This window comes from Myodes glareolus, chromosome 18, assembly GCF_982192425.1.
Source record: "Myodes glareolus chromosome 18, mMyoGla1.1, whole genome shotgun sequence".
Taxonomy (NCBI): Eukaryota; Metazoa; Chordata; class Mammalia; order Rodentia; family Cricetidae; genus Myodes; species Myodes glareolus.
In genome coordinates, this window is record NC_142043.1 from 17152232 (window position 1) to 17176825 (window position 24594).

Sequence of the window (24594 nt, forward strand, 5' to 3'; positions counted from 1 at the left end):
TCTTCAGGGTCCCTAACTTTCTTCCTCACCGTTCTAAAACTAGCACAAAAGAGAACATAAAGCTTTAAAAGTTAAGATCAAAGATTAACAGCAAGTTACAAAATGGGTAAAACTATGAGTCTTTTTTTCATGAAATAGTTAAGAGCAATCATCTATGAACTGAAAAATACAGAAAAAGAAATATCATTCACACTGATGTTTTGAAAACATACTAGGGAAAAAAAGAAAGTGGATTTAGTATATGAACACTTAAGCCTATCTTGTATCTTGAAGCAGTTATCAACAACCAAAAGAAAGGACTTACTGCTGGGTCTGTTTAATGAACCTTATTTGCAGTATTTCAAAAGTTGTAAATATAAAAATTACTTCTTCATCATTTAGATTCCATATTTAATCAATACATGAAATGAAACTGATTCACTGATACTTGAACAAAATGAGGCGTGTGGTAAAGCTGTGGCAGAAAATCCACTGAATGTTTTCATGCTTTCTTCATTTAGTTATTCAATAATTCAATATCTATTTATAAAAACATTTTTGTGCTCAACTTTGGATATGATAATTGGTGAGTTTCATATATGATTTTATATGTAACTATAAGTAATATAATTTTTATATGAAGAAAAATGCTATCACTCCCAGTTTATACATGTTTGATTGCCCTGCGGTACATTTTCTAGATGCTGAGTGACAAAACTGGAAAATAATTCCTGGTCATCCATCTATCTATCTATCCATCCATCCATCCACCTATCATCAATCTATCTATCTATCTATCTATCTATCTATCTATCTATCTATCTATCATTCTATTTTAGTAACAGATGTCTTTTGTTGTAACCATGTCTTAGTATATCAAGTTTTCATTGCAATGTCACAGAATCTCTGTTTAAATGTATTATTAAATGTGTAAAATTTTAATTAAGGGAAAAAGAAATTTAAATTTAGCGCAACAACTCTCAAAGGCAATGGTGTATAGCAGAAGAGAGAGAGGTAGAAGAGAACATGTCTCAAAACACAGAAAAATAATAGTATCTGCGGTCTTATGCATACAAAGGGGTCACCGTGATGACTTGATATACATATTAAAAACAACCAGGAGATGCAAAGTAACTACACAATGAAAACATGAAGGCAGAAAGTCATAGTTAACTACCCTGATTTCACCATTTCATATTGTGCACATGAATTCAGTTATCATACATTATCCCATAGATCTGTGAACCTAGCATGTATGCTTTGAAGGGATTGTTTAGAACATTAATCATTTTGGTTAAAATAAACTATATTTCACCTAAATGTATATTGCTTTCTAGATTTTGAACATCCCCTGTCTAGATTCATTCCCTTCCAAACAGCTTTTTGTTGAATTATGCTTTCTCAGCAAATCACATGTACTGAGTTACAAGTTTTATTAGCATAATAATGAAATTAAAAATAGTATAATCAAAGAATCAGTTTATCAATTTAACTTTCCAACCCAAAAGTAAACTGTAGATTCTCTGGGGTATACAGTTAGGAAGCATGAGTCATGAAGAATTAACATTTGCTATAATATATATCAGTGAATAAAGGGTAACAAAATAGTAAGAAATGAGGGAAAAGTGTGTTGACAAAGAACCTCAGAGCTGTGTCTCAGTGCTATGTATGTACTACTTGTGGTTAATTTATTCCCACTTATTTATCAAAAAAGATTCTTAACATCATTGCTTAACAAACTTTCTGTCATTAGTCTGTCCTGCTTCATTTTTATTATGTGAGAACAATTCTTAAAAACAATAAAACATTGTATGGATCTACACACTTTAATGACACCAAACTGGTATATTGCTCAATATTGTGTTCAACTTCATTAAACCAGAAATTAAAGCTAATACTAAGGACCTTAAAAATATCAGAGAGCTCTGGGGTCCTTTGCCAATATACTCTGAAAGGCACTATCACATTGAATTTGCAAAGGAAAAAGACACAATTGTTTTCCAAAGCAATACTATCCAACAGTTAGTTATAGATGCTTTTGATTTCTGTGAAGGAATCTTAAATTCTCTAGGGATCATGAGATATATAAGATCATGCTCATTCTTAATGGAAAGATTTTTTAAAATTATGCATATATATGTATATATTTGTTCCCGTGTAGAGGTATACGGATGTGAATAAGTTGTTCAGGGAGACCAGAAGCTGTCTAGTCTTCTTAGCTGGAGTTACAAGCAGTAGTGAGACAACAGACATGGGTGGAAGAAAGAGAAACATTATTCTCTGTAAGAGTATAAGTTACTCTTAACCACTCAGTCACCTCTGCAGCCCCCTTAAATGAAACATAGCTCTGAAAAGACGAAAATGAGTTGGTTAAGAGCTTTCAAAGCATCTATTGGCAAATATATAGATACATTATAGCACCAGATGAGCACCAAAGAGCTAGTAAAATCTCTATTAATTTGTTTCTAATAGCCATATGTAGAGTCACCGTATGATGTCAAAATTTCAGTTAGATGACCAACTATAAAATCTAGCATGACAGATCCTGTGTCATACCTTGTTAACCAAGGTGTGCTTGTCCAACCACAATGTGCCAAAGCAGGAAATAGGTAGAGTACATATAGACAGTCCCACTCTTGTCTGTCATCAGTTTTTCTTCCAGCAGGACAAACACCTCATTCTGCTCGGACACCAGCAGTAAGCAACACTCCTTTATTTTAACTTGAATCTCTTGATGTCAATGCCTTTATAACTCATGAGCAGCAAAGTTTCATAGTTAGTAATTTGCATTTGGATTGTTGCAGAACCCTACTGATAATTTTATTAAGAACAATTGTTTTTATTTAATCTTGTAAAGCTAAGCATACATGATTAAGTACCTTATTTGTAATCCTGGAATAGATTTTTAACAAAGATTTGGCAATGAATTTTTTTATTCTATAATCATAAGTAATTCCTATGGCTTTTCAAAGTAGTTGCGTTTAAAGTATCTTTACTAGAACTACGGTTTATGAGTGCAGTGAATTTTCTGTGCACTGATGCAAATATTATTAGATAGAAGATGAGAAGGTAGCCTTCCTCACAAATTTACATTGACAAAATCAACCTTATAGCACTGAACTTGAAATAAATGTGTTATTGGTGATCATCAGAAGAATATATAACTGGATCATAAATACATTCAAGACAAGCAAAGATAAAACATTTCATTTTTCTGATCATAGGTAAATAGACTAAAGTAGCTTGTGGGTTTTTTACATGTATAAAATATGTGTATATCTTATATGACAAAGCAGTTTCCCTCATAGATATTTGTGTTTGGGGCAGACAAGAGATGTTTCTGGAGAATATTAAGATATTATGATATTACTTAATGTCAGTAAAAATGGAATTCTATGACACTGGAGAAGATTGTAATCCCCAGGGCATTTATTGATGCTTTTCCCCACATTCTTAAATGATGTACTCAGCTAGTTGACATCTGAACCGACAGTGCCTTCCAATCTGGCAAAACTCCTGATGTTGTGTCAAAAGCAGTCAAGGTTATGATAAGTGTCAATCCTGAGATCTATTAGATAATAGAGTGCACTGTGGTAATCCCTTGAGGTTAGACAGCTCATTTTATAAACGGCACTGGTAAATTGCAGAAATGAGTGCCAGAAATTTCAAGTATTGTAGATCAGGCTCAGTTCTGAATTCCAGTGCCAATGCCCAGAAGATTTAAGGAAGCAGGGGTATTATTTCTTGGAAAATGAAAAGCCAAAAAAGAATACTTTTCAAGAATTGACAACACTGTTGTCCTTATAAGACATTTTCCAGATCGGGTCCATAATGACGTTTAGCAGTTTTGTAGAATTTATATTCTGCCTTGACTGCTTCATAGATCACAGAAACATGGCAATGCAAGCTAAGTGAAGATTACACATTTCATTGGAATTTAGAAAATAAGGCAGGCAATACTCAGGAGAATATGACTAGTTATCATGTGATTCTTCCCGTAACGCATTCACCCCCACATACCTCTGCTGGGGGTTGATTGACGTGTTTCCTTGTGTACCTAATCTTGTAAAGCACCTCAGTCTCTGTCTCTCGGAGCTTAGGGTTTTGAAGCCACAGAGACAGTGCTTATGTTTCATCTGTGTTCCCTGAATTCTCATGACACCTCAGTATTAAACCTCTAATACTGAGATTGCTCATGTGTAAGTGGGCTATTGAGTCACAGTATCTGCCGACTAGGTTTTTATGAGTTTTAAACGAAGCCCATAGAGAGTCATGTAAGAAGTGACATCAAACGTAGTCTATGTTGTTTGTGTGCCTAGTTTCGGGTAAAGGGTGCTTTGGAAAGTTCCGTGAAAAATTATCTATTTATGCACTGTATCTTGTCTACATAGACCGTTATTCACTATAGAGTAAGGGAAACTTTTCTCACTCATTAGGAGAAATCATTAAAAGCAAGCTGTAGGTGCTGGTAATTTGTCTCAGTAGAGTGTGGACTTGCTATGCAAGCATGGGTTCCGGAGATAAATCACCAGAATCCATTTAATAGCCAGATGGTGTGGCCACATGCTAAAAGTTTCAGTGCAGGCAGAAGGCAGAGACGGAGAATACCCAAGGCAAGCTGTGTAGCCAGACTAACTGAACTAGTGAGCTCTGGGACCCCTGACAGATCCCATCTCAACTTAGAAGATAGAGAGCATTTAAGGACTCCCAATGTCTGAACATGCATGCTTATCCAAACACCTGCACACCGGCACACATTCAAGTGTGTGTGTGTGTGTGTGTGTGTGTGTGTTTAATAAGAGAATTCATTCCAAATTATTTAAATTGTTTTTCCCTATTTTTGAATATGGCATTAATTTATCTTACATTTACCATTATAAATAAAATATGATGATGAAAGTTTAAGTTTTTCAAGGTTCAGACTTGGCATTATTGATCAGACTTTGATAGCAAATGTAAAATGTATTAAGACATTAAGGCCTTGCTCATGAAGTCAGGACCACGAGGGATGCGCCTACCCACTGTTATGGAGGGACTGATCTAATGGGAACTCACCAAGGCCAGCTGGACAGGGATTGATGGAGCATGTAATCAAACCATACTCTCTGAACGTGGCTGACAAGGAGGGCTGACTGAGAAGCCAAGGACAATGGCACTGGGTTTTGACTCTACTGCATGTACTGGCTTTGGGAGAACCTAGTCTGTTTGGATGTTCACCTTCCTAGAACTGGATGGGGGGAGGACCTTGGACTTTCCACAGGGCAGGAAACCCTGACTGCTCTTTGGACTGGAGAGGGAGGGGAAGAGGGGGATGGAGGGAAGGGAAAAGAAATGGAAGGAGGGGAGGAGGTGAAAATTTTTAATGATAATAATAAAAAAACCTGAAAAAAAAGACACTAAGGCCATCGACTTAACAAAAACGATGAAGTTATGTTTGGTAATGTACAGGTATGTCTCAACTTGAGACTCTCGGGCAAACTTGTTAGGTTGAAGCTATACTGGGCCCATAGTGACACCTTTTCTCAAAAAGAAAACAAAATAAAAACTTTAAATGAATAAATAACAAAGAAACACCATATAATGGAGTAGGCATATCTTAAAATATCCAACAAGGGTTAATCATGTCGTAGTAGTGCTCTGTCAAGGTGATAGATGGGAACTTTTGCTACTCTTGAAAAAGCAGAGGAAGAATTCCTAAATTCCTAGAATCTCATGAGAGGACCTACATGAATTAGAGCGTGATAAACGGAGGAGAAGCCAATTACTCAGGGCGATCATAGGTGCCTGCTTCACGTAAGCTCTTTGGATTGTTCCTTATTGTATTGGGGGTGGGCAGTAGGCCTCTTGAGCTGATTTTATTATCATTTTGATGATATAAATAGTATGTCCTCCTTGCTATATGAATGGTAAATCTGGGATATGGAGCCCATTGCTTCCTCCATATATTCTGTATTACTCAGAACCCCATGTACTAAACATAATAATGTGGGTCTTTTTCTCTTCTTTGCTTTCCAGACATGACATTTTTCCCATGGCTGTTGTTCCTGGCGGCTATGCTGCCCCCATCCCTTCTTCAATATAACTATGAGGTACCGGTAAGGTTTAAAATCCTCTTAGAACAGTATAGGCAACTATGAAGGCTAGGATTCTGTCAGATCACTCTTCAAAACTGTAAAAGGCCAGAGTGTGGAGTAAGTCTCAAAGTACTCATTGATAGTTTAGAGCGGTTGACACTGTTTTTAAAACTATGTTGAATGACCTTGTAGCCCTAAGTACAAGTCAATGTTAAGCAGAGGTTAAGTTCATGGTACACATGAATGTAACAGGCATACATTTATCACACAAAGTAGATATCGAAGATAGGACTGGATGCAAATATAATACATTTTGATTCAATGTCACCTAAATTGTATTTTTGTTATAGCTTTATAAGTAGAAATATTGATATTAATTTAAAATACATTTTTCTTTTTAATGTGTTTAAAAAATTAAAATTACACATGCTATTTGGATTATATTTGTATTGGAATTTTCATATCTGTAGATTTATTTATTAATTTTCTGTCCCAAGAACTGTTATTATTTTCTTTAATCCATATCAATGTGGTCCTCATAGACAACTGATATTATATTCAAATTAGCATGATTTCATCTTCTTCATTTCTGTATCTAACTTTCATAGATACTGTTTGAGAAAATTATAGCTACATTTACAATTTTAAATGTTTGTTAGAATTGAGATGGTGGTGATGCTTAACACTTGCCTAGAATGTACAAGTCCCTGAGTTTGATCCTTGAAATGCACGTGCGTACGTGCATGTGCGCAATCGCGCTCACGTGCGCGCGCGCGCACACACACACACACACACACTTAACACACTAGAGATGTTAAGTACATCTACTATGCAAAAATAAGTATGTACATGAGGCAAATAGTAATTATTTTTAATATGTTCTTGTGCTTAGATAATCAGAGATGAGGTTCAGTCATCTTTCATATGGAGTGTGTAGTGCCAGCAAAGATACTCTACTTTTGGTTAGAAAGCTACTAAAATTAGAAGCACTGGGTATTGCTGCAGCCTTCATAGACTTATTCAGCCTCTGCACTGAAGACTATTAGAATTCCTCAAGAATAGGGAGTGCCAGTAACTGGTTAAACCTGTTTTCGAATAGAAGCTATATGTCTTTTGTTACAATAATCAAATTAGCAATCTTGAAACTATTTGTTATCTAGGTGTTCTTTCAAGCTGTTGGCATTCTCAGTTTCTTTCTTAAAAATAATTGCATTTTATGGCACTTTTGAATCATCTATTCTCCTTCCCTTCTCTCTCCCTCTCTCTTTGGTCTACTGGTACTTCTTTATAAACTGACAAGATCCAAATATCAGAGATATTCAGAGTCCTCTTTTATGAATGAAGGCTTCTTTGAGAGCTACCATGAAGAACTGGTTCCTCTCCAGGTGTCACTTACTCTTGTTCCTCTAGGCTTTGCTTTTTGGTGTTGTAATTATTAGGTCCTATCACCTATCCAATATAAACCCCCTAACATTTTATTCTCACATTTCAGTGTTTGTAGTATGTTTTCATTTTTAATCTATACCACTGCCTGTTAAAAAAATATAGACACACTTATTGTCTGGTAAAATTTTTATCGTCCATAGAAGGTCGGATGACAAGAAGAAAATAATAATGGCTTTTCCAGAAGCTAGATATTTGGTCTTTAGAAATGAAACCACTTTAAGAAGGTTTTCAGGTTAAAATGGAATATTGGGGGGGAGCGGCTGGAGAGGTGGCTTGGGGGATAAAAGGATTTACTACTCTTGCAGAGGACCATTTGGTTTCCAGCATCCTCCTGAGGTTACTTACACCCACCTTGACTTCAGTTCCAGGGAATCTAATATTCTCTTCAGATCTCCACTTGCATTGCAGTCTACATAAACTTGAACACAAACATGCACACTTCATTATAATATATGTACTAGAAAATGATACCAATCCCTTAATAAATAAACATGGGGATATTGTTACTTTACATTAAAATAAAACATGAGAATTTTCAAGCAACAACTTTAACATGAACATCCTTTCTGCCTTATAGAGCAGTAGCTGTGAGAGATCTCTTGGCACGAGGCTCTCATTAGTGTCTGCAGAACATAAAATATTAGGAAGAGATGGATATGTAGCAGACACTGGCATTGCAGTGCCATGGAGCAATGTCTGCAGAGTTTTGTGGGAGTAAGTACTGTAGGAATGAGAAACAACTTCTCCCAGCAGGAAGATAACATGCATGTGAGGGTCTGTCCATCAATAATTATGCTGTAACATCTTGCTCTTCCCTATAAAACAGTACATTTTGGAGTATGTTTCTACCAGAAAATGGCTCTTACATCTTTGTCAATTCACATAATATCATTACATCCTTCTGTCCCACACAGACACAAACATGCAAATTTAAATATTAGCATCTGAGTTAACTTAGCTGGCTTATTTCTGTTCACTGAAGCACAAAGTCAGAAAAAGCCAACTGTTTTCAGGAACTCATTGTCTCCAAATTGGCATGGATATTAGATAAACCTGTCTTGAGCGTGAGCACAAGAACCTGTCACATGTAAAAATCTCTTATTGTAATAAAATGTTGAGTGCACACATGTACTAGGTCTGGGCCTACACATTATCTCCCAAGTGTCCAAACTCCTGGTCAGATGGCTATTGCTTACTAAGATCTATAATCTATTATGAGTCTTCTTCCTTAACACTTTCTTACTACAATATAATTAAGTCTGAATTAGTTAAGTTTCTCTACTGTGTGTGGCTATCATTACAGCTCTCTCTTAGTCAAAATTGACATTTGTAGCTATCCTCAGAAAAGTTTTTACTTTGACATGTCATGGATTCATTTATAGTCTCAAAATTTCTGTTTAAAATAGTTCTTATGAAAATGTCATAGATTTTCTTAACATTAATTATCAAGGTTTAACGGCTAACAGTTTCATGAGTCCTTTAACAAAGACCTTCATTTATCTTATCCAACTTATTTACCTTTTTGTGCAACTTTAACAGACACTAGCATGACTTTATTTTTATTTCTCTTTAGAATCGCGGCCTTCAGGATTTGTCAACCACTGAAAAGTCAATCCAAGAAGAGATTGTAAACAAACACAATGAACTGAGACGACATGTTTCTCCACCTGGTAGTGACTTGCTGGAGATGGTGAGGGTTCACAACAGGGCACTGCATCTGAATAGCTATGTTTGGAGCCTGCAGATAGCACTTGGCTTCTCCTGTGTGCTTCAGGAGGGTCTGCCTATATTCTAGCATCTCTTTTTAACAAAAACAAAAGTATTCATTGTTTTGTGTATGAGCATGTTTATCTGTGCATGGGCATCCATGCAGAGACTGGACTTAGTTTGTGTCTTTACCTGTGCTATTATCAGAGTAGAATTTACTAAGTTTCTTTTATCACAGTAACTCATTGATATTATGGAGCTACAACAATTATGGTGACAGAATTGAAAATCAAGTCTTTTGACTTTGGTCTGCAGTGAAAATTCACTATGTTATTTTGGTAGATGTTCTTCTCTCTCTTAAACTCAAGACAGAACATCTCTCCTTTAAGGTCCAATGACCTTTTATCTAAATAATCTACTGTTCTGGATTAAGAATCAAAGTCCACCTGTCTCTTCAGTTCATTCAATGAGGGAAAAGAATGAAACTAGGATTTATGAGGCACCTTCTTACAGCTGTAAAAATAGTCTAGCACTTCCACATGGCTGGTGCTACTTGTAGTACAAAAATACTCAAAGTCTCTAAGAGATCTTGTTTTGATTTCAGCAAGTCATCAGACCATTAAATATTTTAGTATTTTTGATGACCTTGGGAAGACAGACTACTTGTATTTATTTGGTACAGAAAGGGTCACATAAAAGTAGAAGTAACTTTGGACATAGATTATGAAACTACCAAGAAGATCAAGAGAGGGTAGAAATGTCGTATAGAAGACATAGAAAGGAGAACTAAATGGAACATGTGTGACACCAAAGGAAGGTTAGGGGTGGGAGGGCATGAATGAGAGGATGGGCAGGATGAGGAAGACGGGGTGGAAAATATGCAAAGATAAACTTATTTATAAATGTTGTAATGAGAGTTGGTAATATATATGCTAACATAAAAATTCAGATATATCCTACATTATATATTGATTAAGATGAAAGTCAGAAGGTGCCTACCTTTTTGCAATGATAAAAGCACTCATATCAGCCTGTCTGCAAAGATCATGTGACTTTGAGGTCTGAGTTTTCACATGACTTTTTTTTTTCCTTTTTCTCTTTAGCAATGGAACAGTGAGGCCCAAAAACATGCACAGGCATGGGCAAACATGTGCGCGTATCAACATAGTCCTCATGAATCCAGGACTATCACAAGTATGTATACTCAAAATCACTTATAAATAAATAGAAAATAAACACAGGAAAACCCAATTAATGATATCATGCTAAAAAAAAAAAAACCTTTGTAAGTAAATGCCTATTCTGACACTGCCTTTCAAAATGTTTAAGTATTTCTGCCTTTTAAAAAAGTTAAGTATCTCTGAAAGGCTCCATTCTGTGCTTGTTGGATGTTTTATATTTTACACAAACTGTCTTTCATTATGCCAGCTTTGTGCCTTGCGACCAGGTCACAAGTGAAACAAGGTCTGGATCATTGCTTTCTCTGTTTTGAAGACTCAAACAGAAGTCTGGATGAAAATAAATACTAATTAAGATCTTATAAAAAAAAATTTAAAACTGGAATCTCCTATTTCATTCTTTTTAAAATGATGTACAAGTGTGTCTCTGTGTATTTATGCACACGTGCATGTATGTAAGGGTACTTCTAGAGACCAGAAGAAGGTGTTAGATCCTCTGAAGCTTACAGGTCACAGGTGGTCACAGTGCTGCTCTCACAGGCGGTTGTAAATTACCCATTGTGGATGCTAGGAGTTAGGTTCAAGTCTCCTGAAATAGTAAGGTATGCTCTTACATGCTCAGTCATTTTCTCTGGCCTCTGAAATCATAATTTTCCTATTTTAACCCAGTATCTTATCTGAATACTCTGAGTACCTGAAAGATATTATTATGTTAAATTAAGAATAAACTATGAAACATAATCTTCACATAAGGAAGCATAAAATAATGACAAAATAAATAAATGGGTAATGATATAAAATATTTCTTGAACCATTAAAAATGATCACCTTTTTCTCCAAATTGAACCTAGTAAATTAATCACCTCTTTTCAAGGTTTTAACTCTTATTCTTAATTCAATAACACAATGATTAAAATTTCATCTAAAAACCACAATATTCAGTTAAAGTTTAAAGTAAATGTTTATTTACAGAGCTTGGTAAAAACACTAAACTATTTTTTAGGGTTAAAGGTATTTTCTCTCATTCCCTGAAGAAAATATGGCCCAGAAATTTTAATTTTCTAGTTAAGACATGACCTATAAACTGTAAAAATATAGTCCCCTCTATTTTTGTTTGCTTTGTATTTGTAGTTTTGAAAGAATGATTGCAAAACATGCTCACATAGAACAATAATTCTAAATATGTAAATTGTTTTTATAAAAGTCTCTAGCTAGTACAGGAGAAAAATGGAAGGATCTAGCCTTTGTCTTCTCTATGACTAAAAATTTACATTTATTTTACAAGAGGCTCACTTACGTATGTGCACACACATTTGTGCATATACATACACATGTATGGAGAAGTTAGGGTGTGAATAAATGATATCAAAGACAGAAGCTACTGAGAAAATGACTTTTCTAATTAGCGCTTATGGTGTTCAGCACAAACATGTTGATACCTCTTGCTTCTGTTCAGCCGAAGGTTCATTAGGTCTGAATCATTCTTGTTATGTTATTCAAAAGGAGCTGCACACAATGTCTTTAAAGAACAGGGATTCCATTCTTATGTGTGTGTGTGTGTTCCCCTTTTTTTCTCTATTGCTGCCTTCTTGAGTGGCCAATTTTTTTTTTCCCATAGACTTAAGATGTGGTGAAAATATCTTCATAGCAAATTACCCAGCAACATGGTCTCAGGCCATCCAAAGCTGGTATGATGAATCCAGTGATTTTGTCTTTGGTTCAGGGCCAAAAACACCGGGTGCAGTAGTTGGACATTATACTCAGGTAAGCAAAGGTACTTTCTATAAGTGCTAGGCAAGGGAAAAAATTAATGACTTGACTGATTTCAGGGCAGAATTTCAGTGCAGAGAATTTTTATTTTCTCTTTGAGAGAGGGTCTCACTATGTAGCTTTGACTGAATTTGAACTTCCTCTCTTCCTATCAGTCTCCCAATTTCAGGGGGTATAGGGAGAGTGCCACATACCCTTGGGAAAGATCTTGTGTGGTTCCTTATACACTGGTCTTGACAGTCATTGGCTATTGGAGCTGCCATCTTTCAATGGCTTATCTAACCTTTGTAAGGGAACATACTTGATTTTTTTAACCCCATTTCTTGACTCCAGCCCCCAAGCAAAGGTTTTAAGGCGTATTTTAAGGCGCTTATACAGACTTTGGCAAGGATGTACATCAGCTCTGTATGGCTCCCGAGGGAAAAGGGGAAATGTATATCCTGGAGTTTTGTTACCAGAAACCCTGCCAGGTGTCTTCCTGCTGGACCTACAGGCTCAGGCCCTGGGCCCTTTCCTATCACATAAAGTAGCTCTTTAAGCAAGAATTACGAGATTGTGCCTCTATCCTGTCCACTCTCAAAAAAGGTCTGTCAAACCTAGGAGAGAAGGTGATATGGTGATCCTGCTGGGCTGGATGGAGAAAATATCCAGATGTAGTACAGGCAGGGGTAACTCTAAATTAGTGGCCTAATCAGATCCTGCAGCTGAGAGACTTGAGCTGAAATACAGTTTCAAAAGGGAGCCAGGAAATTCAAGAATGCAACTTCACATAAGAGCACCCACCATACGCATCTAGGAAATATTTATTGTTACTGCATAGCAGGCTTCCATCAGGCTTGGACTAGCAAGGCTTGCAAGCCACCCACAAGGAAGATACTCATGGCCACAGCTTAGCACCAAACTAGAAAACCTCTCCTGTGAAGCTGGGAGGAAGTTCTGGTTCATCTCTCAAGGTCAACATTCTATGGGCACAGGACCCTTGTTTTTGGAAAACACTTCAGTGCACGTACCTTCAAGAGTCAGCAACGGCATCATGGTCAATGTGATGTCTGACCGGGAATTGACCTCTTGCTATCTATGGTCATAAATCTGAATGGTTGGAAGCAGTGTCAGAGGAATTCCACATCCTACCAAGGTCCTCCTGGTATCTGTAGATTCTTTGATTCCTTTCATTGTGCCGTGAAGCTTCCTGGCCTCAACTCAGCCATCTGTATCTTTATCATCTGCAAACTGTCAAAGATGTTAAAGAACAGCTTCTCTGAGAAGGAACTGAAGCTAATGTCAGCCTCCATAAACTCCACTGGGTGCTTCCTTATAATTTTGCCAGACTAGCTGACCAACATAAGCCCTTTAAGGCTGTTTTAACATCTGTAGATTGATTCAATAATTTAAATATGCCCATTAGGATTCTAGAAACAAAGTAGAGCATCAGTGCTTTAAATTTTATATTTTCTATTTGTTTTTATACGTTATTTCCCTCTATGACATGTGCCTTGTCTTCATCTCTGGATGTATAGCTAGTTTGGAATACCTCTCACCAACTTGGATGTGGAGTTACTGAGTGCCCTAACAACTCATTGAGATACTACTACATTTGTCAGTATTGTCCTCCGTAAGTATCCACTTCAATTTGACATTTTTTAATGATCATAGTTTCAAAACAAATTAAAAATATATTTTACACATGAGAGGGAGATAAAACTTAAATATTCTTTAGAGTTGAAACTTATTTAGCTGAATGTTTGAAATGTACAACTCATCAGCTTCATGAATCACATTCAGGAGCTTTTCCATTCCTTTAAAAATGATTTCTCTTCCCTCCTAGACTGTTGCTTCCTAAACACATAATATAGGGATTATGAAGCTCATATTTTCCGTTTGTGCTGTGTTTGGAGGCTACAAAGCAAACTTTTAATATTAGACTAGGGGTGAGCATGGGTGAATGATGCAGATTAGTGATGTGAGCCTTCTAATTAAGCTGATCCTACCCCTGATTATATAAGTTGTCATAATTTTTAAAATTTATTTGCTGGGCAGCAGTAATGTTTCACGCCTTTAGTCTCAGCACTTGGGGGCCAGAGGCAGTCCGATCCCTGTGAATCCAAGACCAGTCAGGGCAACACGGAGAACCCTTTTCTGAAAAATCCAAAAAAAAAAAAATAATTTATTGTTTTTTTTTTTGAGAATTTCACATAGGAGTACTATATTTCGGTCATTTCCACACTTCCCTATCCTTCTTCAAATCTTCCTCTCCTCTCCTCCACACCTCCTCTAAAAGTCATGATTTCATTTGTACACACACACACACACACACACACACACACACACATACACACCAAAACATGCACGCACACGTAATATCACCAAGTCCATTTACAGTTCCTCTTATGTGCAAGTGTTTAGGGTAGACATCCTGGAACTGGATACCCTATCAAGAGTCTCCTCCCTGAAGAAAACTGGATCTTTCTATATAGCCTTTAGCTGTCACCCTTGGTTGCATCCCTGAATTTGAAAATAAGAGTCTATTGCTAAAAACATCATCAATTTCAGACACAGGAGTTAGAAGCATTCAGCTTGGAATTCACCTGGAAGTTTTCTACCTGCAGACTAGCTCTCATAGTATGAGATGTGCTATGTAAGCTGCCAAGGGAAAAAATTACCGCGAGTGTTATCTTTTTGCAAAATCGTAATAATGGCTAGCCTAGTTGTTATTTTTCCAATCTTAATTTTTGTTTCTTTGTTTATGCATATGCACAGTACCCCACAAAAACCAGAAAAGTGCATTGAATACCATAGACCTGAAGTTAAAGGTGATTATGACGTACTTGATATGGTTGTTGGGGATCAAACTTGGATCCTCCAAAGGAACAGCAAAATTTCTTAATCACTGAACCTACTTTCCAGCCCCGTGTTGCTACCTTATACCTGTAAGAATTTATTAAATCTTAGACTTCAAAGGCTCTTTCAGAAGTCTTTAATATATTTCCACCAGTTAAGAAAGCTAAAATCTTATTTTTTTTTCTCCTCAAAATTCTGAAAATCATGTTCAGTAGAACTTAATTTTAAAGACAGAAATTCACTTCTCTTCTGTGATGAATGTTTGAGCTCTTTAAAAAATTCCCATGAAAAAACAAATATATGTTCATAATCTGTATGTTAACCTATTTTTTCTTAATTAGCTGGGTGGTGTTGGCTCATGCTTTTAATCCCAGCACTCGGGAAGCAGAAGCAGGCAGATCTCTGTGAGTTCGAGGCCAGCCTGGTCTACAAGAGCTAGTTTGGACAGGCTCCAAAGCTACAGAGAAACCCTGTCTCGAGAAACCAAATTTTTTTTTTAAATTACATCTGTATGTCCTTGTGTGGTATATGCCCATAGGTGCAGATGCCTGTGGAGACCAGAGGCATCACTTCCCCCAGGACAGTTGTATGCCACCTGAAGTAGGTGTTGGGAACCAAACCAAAGTCTTCTAAAAGAGGAATGTGCTTTCTTAACTGCCGAGACATCTCTCTGCGTCTATTTGTATCTTCTCGAAACAAAAAAACTTATCTAACATGTATCTGAGGGTGTTTTCAAATCAAGCCTTTTAAGCAATTCATTTCTATTCTGTCTGTGGGTGACAGACAGTTGAAAAGGAAAGTCATTAAAGAATTTTCAAGAATGTTTCTTTTGGCATTATGGAAAATACAAAGAAAGAAGCCATTGCACTCTACCCAGCTACCTGGTCAAATGAGAGGCACCTGGTGTCTGGCACCTAGAAGTATCAGATGAATAATGAAGAGAAGCACGTGACAGAACTTGTACAACACTTTATGACTTTTCATTTTTAAGATTGTTCAAACACATAGAGCAATATATAGAAGAGAGGTTCTGCTTCAAGTCCTTGGAGAACGCATGCACACCCCTGCCAGCCTTAACACAATGGAGAATCTGACTTCTCTATTTTCATATGCCAATCAGTGAAGTGATGATCCTCACGAGGCACAGCCTGGTCACTATCAGAGTACTGCATTTTAAAGATGGTTTTTATAAAGTGTTTTTCTAATTAACATTCTCAGTTTTTACAAACACAAAAGTCTCACACCTACATGCTACCTTCAGAAAACCCCAAACTTTTCTATGCTTCAATTCTTGAACCTCACCACATCACCATGGGGACCTCTCCCATACTGTAGGAATAGGGAATCATAGCATTTTTCTAACTGTCTCTATAGAAAGCATCTTTTATACCTAAGCAGCACCCTGTGCTCCACTGCCTTAGGAATTTTCCAGGTTCATGAGGAAATGAAGAGAATGGTTCTACATTAAAATGTTTCTAAACCTTTAGATTCTTATTTACTGTATTTCAATTGCTCAGGTTAATAGAACCTGGTTGAAGAGTGAAGTCATTAATTATCCTCTTATTTCACATCTCTGTCTGAATACTCTTAGAAAATGTTAGATTTTTATATGGCGTAGCTAAAGCTTTTAATAGCAACCCATATATATATGTTTATGTGTGTGTGTGTATGTGTGTGATATATGCAAGCATTAGAGTATACAGAAAAAAATTAAAAATATTTTATATTTTGCTTTTCAATTTCAGTGGTAATTTTGCGAACCGGCGAGACGTCCCTTACAAACTGGGAGAACCATGTGCCAGTTGTCCTAATCACTGTAACAATGGACTGTGCAGTAAGTGTTATTAATATACAAACATAACAACATAAAATGACAATCTGTTTTCAGATTTCATAGCATGGCTTTATGTTCAAGAGGCAAAAATGTACTTAACATCATTTATTTGAATGACAAATTTTCCTTTGTTTATGGTGTGTGTACTTTTGCCATTGAAAAACGTGATACTTCATGTAGTCTAAAGAAACATCCAAAACCAGTGTGTACTTGTATCAGTATTGGTATTATTGCTATTGGAGTCTAGAGAAATATCTCTGTGATATACAGAAATATTTATTAATTCAATAAAATATAAAGTGAATTTTCTAATCCTCTAGGTTAATAAGATCTTAAATTTAGCATTTTAAGAAGACAAAGCAATACAAATCAAAGTAGTTGAGGTAATAGAATACAGGTCAGACCAGAGAAAAATGACAGATACAACAATTCTTTGCCCACCAAGAAAAATTAACACAAAAAATTCCTAAGATTCTCCAGAGCATCATTTGAATTTTGGGTTACATTTTTATTTATTTGTGAATATATACTTATGTCTCTTTGTATATGTATAGGAACATGCATGTATGCCATGGCATGTGTGTGTGTGATTGTGTGTTGAGTCAAAGGACAGCTTATGTAAATTGCTTCTCTCCTTCAATGATATGGGTGTAAGAGACTGACCTCAAATAGTTTAGTGGCAAGTACCTTTATTTTGACCTATCTCACTGACTCTAAGTCGCCCTGTGAGTCCTTCTACTTACTCACCAGTTAGATTTATATTTGCAATTTTCTGTGCACTTTTAGATTCTAAATAATATCTATACATATTATTAGTTCATTAAAACTTTAGCATTTTGTCACAGGAAGGGGGCAAAATGAATATCACGGTATCTCAGTTTTAGTATTAAGGATATAAATTCAAGGAATAAATGTAATCCCAATATTCTGGAGGGGAAAGGAGAAAAAAATCAGGAGTTCAAACCCAGGTTTGAATATAGATCAAATTCCTGGTTAACCTGGACTACATAAGGTGTTTATGAAAATGGAATATAATGTCAAAATTCTTATGGTAGATGCCAGTGGCAATTCACTGGGATTTTTCTGCATTCTCCAAAGAATTTCAGAATTCTTTATTTTGTATTTGTATGGATAAAGTTCAAAGTACTAATGATATTAAGATTATAAATTAAAAAAGAAAGAGTCAAATATTTACAGCTCTGTGGACTGTGCTTTTAATGGGGTCTATCCTATAGGTACCAAACAACCGATCGAAAGACTTTAAACAGAAATAGAAAGGAAAAGATTCATATTTTCCCTTTAGTGGTTTTTAAAATTTACGTATTTGTGGTTTAAGCTGCTATTAGTTTTGAAACAGGGTCTCACTACACAACCAAATTTAAGCTAGAAATTACCGTGTAATCCGGTTTGACTTCAATCTCCTGATCTTTCTGTAGCCATCTCCCAAGTGTATCCTCCAAAGAGCCTCTAGGAAAAGCATGATGAAAGATCCAACAAGGAAGCATAGGTTCAGAACTAATCATTTTTGTGTTATCAGTGCAAACGTTAAGAAAATAGGTTACAGAGAGAGGAAGTAGGTATAATAATAATACATTTTTGTTAAATGTTTGTTCAGTACTGATGAATACATACATACATACATACATACATGATTGTAGATAGATAGATAGATAGATAGATAGATAGATAGATAGATAGATAGATAGATAGATAGGTGTAGAGGGCAAAAATCCTGTTCACACAGATAAGCACTGGAGAAGACAGGAAAGGTAGAGATATACTCATCTCTTCAATGGGATGAGGTGCATAACTGTTCTTTCTGTAATGTCAAGAATGATGCCATTTCACATCCTGGTGATTCTTTGCTCCTGGATGAGAGAGGCTCTGCTGTATCATCCAGAATTTACGTTCTCTTTACCCTAGACCCCTGATCTGTAAATCTTGAGCATTGATCTTAGACCATAAAACACATCCTTTCAAGTGATGTCCCCTATATTTTAAAACACCCTAATTGACTTCTATGTTATCTAGGGCCAGGCCAATCCTGACACCCACAAGGCATTAAGTTTACTTCAGTCATCCCTAGACCCTAAATCTTGGGCACTATCTCTGAGTCAACAGTACCCATTCTTATGAAAGAAGCTAGATGTACTTTGTAAAGAATCTCAGTGTAAACATGTCTTAAGTTGTTGTGCACTTGGGAGTGCAGTGAGTTAATTGTTACCAGAAAACATTTTCCCCCCAAATTTTGCTGTGCTTAAATATGGTTAAAGTAAAATGATCTGGGCAAGACTCTAGGAGACCTAGCCTAACACCTGTTACAATAAAATTGGGCTGCCTTTCATTCTAATTTTTTCCATTCATCATTTTTTTTAATTTGGTTTGGTTTGGTTTTCCTGCTGGCTGTAGGACCTGCAGAGAACCACCACACTGAGGGAAAGAGTTCAAGCCATGTGTCTGTAGTGGTGTTTTTCTGGAGGTCGAATTAGCAGAGGTACAAATAGTATGGGCTTGATTTTAGCCTGGGCTACACTCTAGACTCTGTCTTAACAAACAATACCAAAAGTACAGAAGATAAACACGTTCTTATTTTGAATGATTTAGTTGTCATGAATTTCCCATTTTTCTGAGACTGGGTGACCTAAATGTAGGCTCATGAGCTACAGATATACATCAAAGGCTTGACAAAGATTGTATGTCAGTGAATTTAGAACGAGTTTTCTTCAATTTGTCGTCGTTAGTGGACATTTAAATACAAACGTCTAATACTCAGAACAAAATTCTCCACCATCTGCTTTTTCGAGTCTCTGTCTTCATAAGATAGCCTTCTCTAGTATGAAAGATAGAATCTATGCCTAGAGTAATCATGGACAGCAGAACATTATGAAATGATTTAATGCTCAGTGTTTCAGTATTTTCACATAGAGAGGTTACTAGACACAGTGGCTTTAGAACATATTAATGAAACTTGCTTTGCTGAGAATACTGAGTTTAAATATTAGCTGTATTTAAGTTTAAAAAGTACTTGCATAATTACTGACATTTTAAATAATGAGTATCTTTTTAAAATATTTCTCTTTATTGCATGTTTATAAATATTTGTGTGTATATATGTGTATATATTTATGTATACTACATTCGGGCCCCAAACTATGAAGGACAGAAGAGGACACTTGGATCCATGGAACTGAAATTACAGGTGGCCATAAGTCACCATGTAGATGCTAAAAATCAAAATCAGTTTCTCTGCAAAAAGAACAGATTCCTAATTGCTGAGCCATCTTTCTCAACTCTCAATAACTCAGCTCCTTGAAGAATCACTCAAGTTAGTTTTCTTAAGCCTTTTTTTGAGTGAAGAAATATATCAACTCTACTAAAAGACATCTCACAAAGCTCCAGTTTAATGGAAATTCATCCATTTACTCAATTCCTTTCTCCACACTCTTGTTTTACTTTGTCACTGTTGGTAGAAGAAAATAAAGACAAAGTAATGAATATCTCTATTCTTTATTTCAGCAAACAGATGTGGATACGAAGATACGTATTCTAACTGTCCATCTTTGAAACAATCGCTAACCTGTGCTCATGAACTGCCTAAAAACTTCTGCAAAGCTTCATGCAACTGTGAAGACAAAATTCATTAACTTTCTAGTGCGCAAGACCAGGGCCATGTGCAGGAAGACCACTTCCTCAGCTTAGCTTTGCCACAGTCCACCAGGAAATTCTAGGTATAAGTACACTTAAATGATTCCAAACAGTAAAGATTCATTTTTTCTATATCGTCTCAGTTAGCAGAAATAATTTATAACCAAATATTTCAAAATAACAAAGTCAGTAATACCTTTGGGAATTGACCTCTGAATTCTGTGACGAATATAAGGAGTTGACTCAAACCCAAGATTATATGTAGTTTGTCTGTATGACTAAGGTCACTAAAACTCTGTCTTGAGAACAATAATCAGGTTCCCAGAGCACAATGAAGTAAAGAAACAGCATATACTTCCACTATAGCTTTCAGCCACCTTTCCTAGCTACCTAGCTGTCTCCAAAAACAAATGCGCATTAGCTCTCTTTGATTTCTTCTCAGTATTTACTCCTCTTCACATTCCTGAGAACTAGTGTTTCAAATTCTAAACTTTAATTTGCATTTTAATTGTTGGATATTTCAAGTACTCTTTTAAAATGTAACTTAATGAATTTTCTTTTTCAAATGACTCCATTGATGCTGGTTTCTTTTTAAAAATTAAATAAATCTTAATATTTGCATATTAATCCCTCTCAGTTGTTTGAATTGGTGATTTGGGGTTTACTTATTTCAGTACAATACTACAATATTCATGATACCGCTTACTTAATTTTTATTTACATGAAGGTTCTTAGCCTTCCCAAGAGTTGACTAATAAGTACACACCTCAGTCGATAATCAATAATGGAGCCCACTTGACAAATACTTCTGACCCTACCCTAGCATACCATGTCCAACCTTCAGACTTAGCTCAGATCATACATACTCAATGCCCACATAGACTGATGAGTCCCATGGACCCTAGATGACCTGCATAATCTCAACCTTAAGACATCCTGTGCACTGGGACAACTCTGAGATACCCTAGAACCTAACATTAGACATAAATTCAATGAAAGAAATCCACATTCTCTGGTCTCATTGCAAAATAATAATATATACAGTTCCAACAGTATCGTGCTGTCCCGCCAAATCCACTAGTTTTGCAGAAATGTTTTACAATGAGAATAAACTTCAGATACCAAAAAATCTTTTAAAATATAAAATTTTATCAAGGAATTTGAGGAGCTTAAAGAAAATATTAACAAATATCTCAAATAGCATGAGGAAAATAGTGCCGGAGTTATGTCTAATATCTATCTATCTATATTTATACATATATCCACATTTATTGAAAATAAAATTATGAAGACAATTCAGAATTTGAAAACTATGTTCAGGAAAAGAAAGAAACATTAAAGGGAATTCCAGCTGAAAAAAGAGATAGAATTGAAAAACTAGCCAAAACTCAGAGGAAGAATAAGCAGAATGTATGGAGAAGATGATAGAATATCAGTACTTAAAGAAAAGACAGACAAATTGGGCTATTCAAGCAAATAATATAAAAAATTAAACAGGCACATACAGGAAAGGAACATGCAAAACTGTGGTGTACCATGGAAACACCAAATCTTGGACTTATAGACACAGAAGAAGGAGAATAGTTCTTTTCATTGTCAGTTATTCAGATAGTTTTTCTGGAAACAATAGTCTAGGTTGGCATTCATTGTCTTTTAGAATGTGAAATATATTGTGGCAGGCTCTTCTGACTTTTATAGTTTTCATTGAGAAATTACCTATTAATGTTACAGGCTTTCTTTTGAATTTGACCTTTGTTTTTTATTTTGCAGTTATCAGACTTCTCACTTTGTGTGCTTCTTCTGTCTATTTGAATGTGTCTGTTCTCAACTTGGGAAAAATTTTTCCATGATCTTGTTGGAACTATGATCTACACCACTGAAGTGGAATTATTCTTTTTTTCCTCACACAACCCCTTACCAAGTCCATTCCACATGCTGTCCACTTGCTTTCTCTCAAAAAATAAAATAAATGAAATAAATCCCCTCAAATTTTTTTAGAATAGATTGCACTGTACTTAAGATCTAGAAAACTTCACACTCAATGTATGTTTGAGTCACTCTGAAGAATGCTTAAATCCCTCATTTTCTTTTGTAATTTGAGTCAGTGTTTTGAATATGCTTTCAATTTTCAAACGATCAAAGCCCCCATTGTGTCTATATTTTAAATAAGTCTTTTATGAAAGCATAAACAATAACAATTGGTTAATAATAACAGTAATCTATCTATCTATCTATCTATCTATCTATCTATCTACCTATCTATTGTCTTTTTAAAATGTACTACTGGAAATAAAGACACAGGTTAACACTAGTCCAGTAGCAGGAGGTGATTTCAATCCCCCACTTTCTCCAATAGAAAAGTCATAACAAAAAAAAGTAGACAGAATTAAATGGCATCAAATATCAAGTAGACCTAGCAGATTTCCATAGAATATTTCACCAAACACAAAATATGCATATTTTGCTGAGCTTCTCTATAATGGACAACACCTTGAAAAACAAAATGAATCTTAACAGATTCAGACAAACTGAAATAACTTCATGTATTTCAGTTTCATGTAAAACTTAATTTTATATAACATATACACTAGAAGCCTAAATTCAACAACAAAATTCTAATAATTGCATAAGCTCATGGATATTAAATAACAATATTAAATGCTGAATATATTTTTTAAAAAGAAGTAAGAAACAGATTTTAAAAATCCTAGTACAAATGCAAATGAAAGTACAACACAGAAAAACTTCTTAGACACCTGAAAAGCAATTGTAAGGGGGAAATTGACAGCTTGAAATACCTTTAAAAATGGATAGAGCACAAATATATGAATTCATAATACAAATTTAAAAAATGTGGAAAAGGCATATTGGAACACTGGACTTAACTCCCTAGGTCCAAGTAAGAAGCAGAGGAAGGGAGAATGTGAGCAATGAAGGCAGAACCAGAGGGAACTTTCATCCGACGATGGATGGAGATAGAGACGAAGACCCACATTGGAGCACTGAACTGAGCCCCCAAGGTCCAAATGAAGAGCAGAAGGAGGGAGAACATGAAAAAGAAAGTTAGGACCACGAAGGGTACATTCAACCACTGATACAAGGGGACTGATCTAATGAGAGCTCACCAAGGCCAGCTGGACTGGCACTGAACGAGCATGTGATCAAACCGGATTCTCTGAATGTGACTGACATGGGGGCTGACTGAGAAGCCATTGACAATGGCACAGGGTCTTGTTTCGTCTGCATGTACTGGCTTTTTGGGATCCTGGTCTGTTTGGATGCTCACCTTCCTGGACCTGGAGGGAGGGTGGAGGAACTTGGACTTCCCACAGGGCGGGAAACCCTGACTGCTCTTGGGACTGGTGCTGCTTGCACTTTTCTGTGAAACCTCACTCTCCAATACAGGGCGTGCCTCCTGTACTGGCCACGACTCTGGATCATTATCCTAGGAGTTGAACAGACACACACACACACACACACACAGATTGGATCATTCACCCAAAGGGTAAATGTCAATCTTTATTCAGCACACGTAGGCTTATATACTTGGAGGCAAGAGGATGAGAGCCCCCCTCCCACCTGGGGGAGTGAGATCAGAGGATGAGAGCCCCCCTCCCACCTGGGGGAGTGAGATCATAGTGTTGACCTGAGCCTCCATGCAGGGGGTATCGAACTGGGAACCCTGACAGACAGAAGGAGATTTAGGGCGCCTGTGAGGACCTTCTTAGCAGGTGAAATTATCACAGCAATGATAGAAACAAGGCTTTGAACTAATTCCCTCTGGTTGCCAGAATGAGCAGGGGAAGCTAAGCTGGTTAATGTAAACAATTCTTGCATCCTGTGCTTAGGCCTCAAGGAACAGGGAAGACAGGGCCCTACAGACTGGAGAGGGAGGAGGAGAGGGAGTTGGGGGGGGGGAGCGGGAGGGTATTGGGAGGAGGGGAGGAAGTGGAAATTCTTATAAATAAATAAATAAGTAAATTAAAAAAAAATTGTGGAAAAGAAAGAACCAGCCAAATCCCAGTCCAAAAGACAGGAAGAAATATTAAAAATCAGAGCATAAATGATTTAAACAAAAACAAAACAATATAAAAAAAATCAATACATCCAAGAGCTAGTTCTT

General features: G+C 36.2%; 1 protein-coding gene across 2 annotated transcripts in view; it reads left to right on the forward strand.

The window, feature by feature from the left end:
• LOC148119083 (cysteine-rich secretory protein 1-like) overlaps positions 1-21051 on the forward strand; it is a 60597-nt gene extending 39546 nt beyond the window's left edge. The window contains exons 2-8 of one of the 2 annotated variants that reach the window (XM_087897830.1): positions 5995-6074; positions 9073-9189; positions 10310-10400; positions 12003-12148; positions 13672-13766; positions 16738-16826; positions 20343-21051. In XM_087897830.1, coding sequence (XP_087753956.1) covers positions 5997-6074; positions 9073-9189; positions 10310-10400; positions 12003-12148; positions 13672-13766; positions 16738-16826; positions 20343-20470 — 744 coding nt within the window. In that variant the 5' untranslated portion in view covers positions 5995-5996 and the 3' untranslated portion in view covers positions 20471-21051. The remainder of the gene's footprint in view (positions 1-5994; positions 6075-9072; positions 9190-10309; positions 10401-12002; positions 12149-13671; positions 13767-16737; positions 16827-20342) is intronic. The other variant, XM_087897831.1, reaches the window with a different exon arrangement.
• Positions 21052-24594: the final 3543 nt, after the last annotated feature.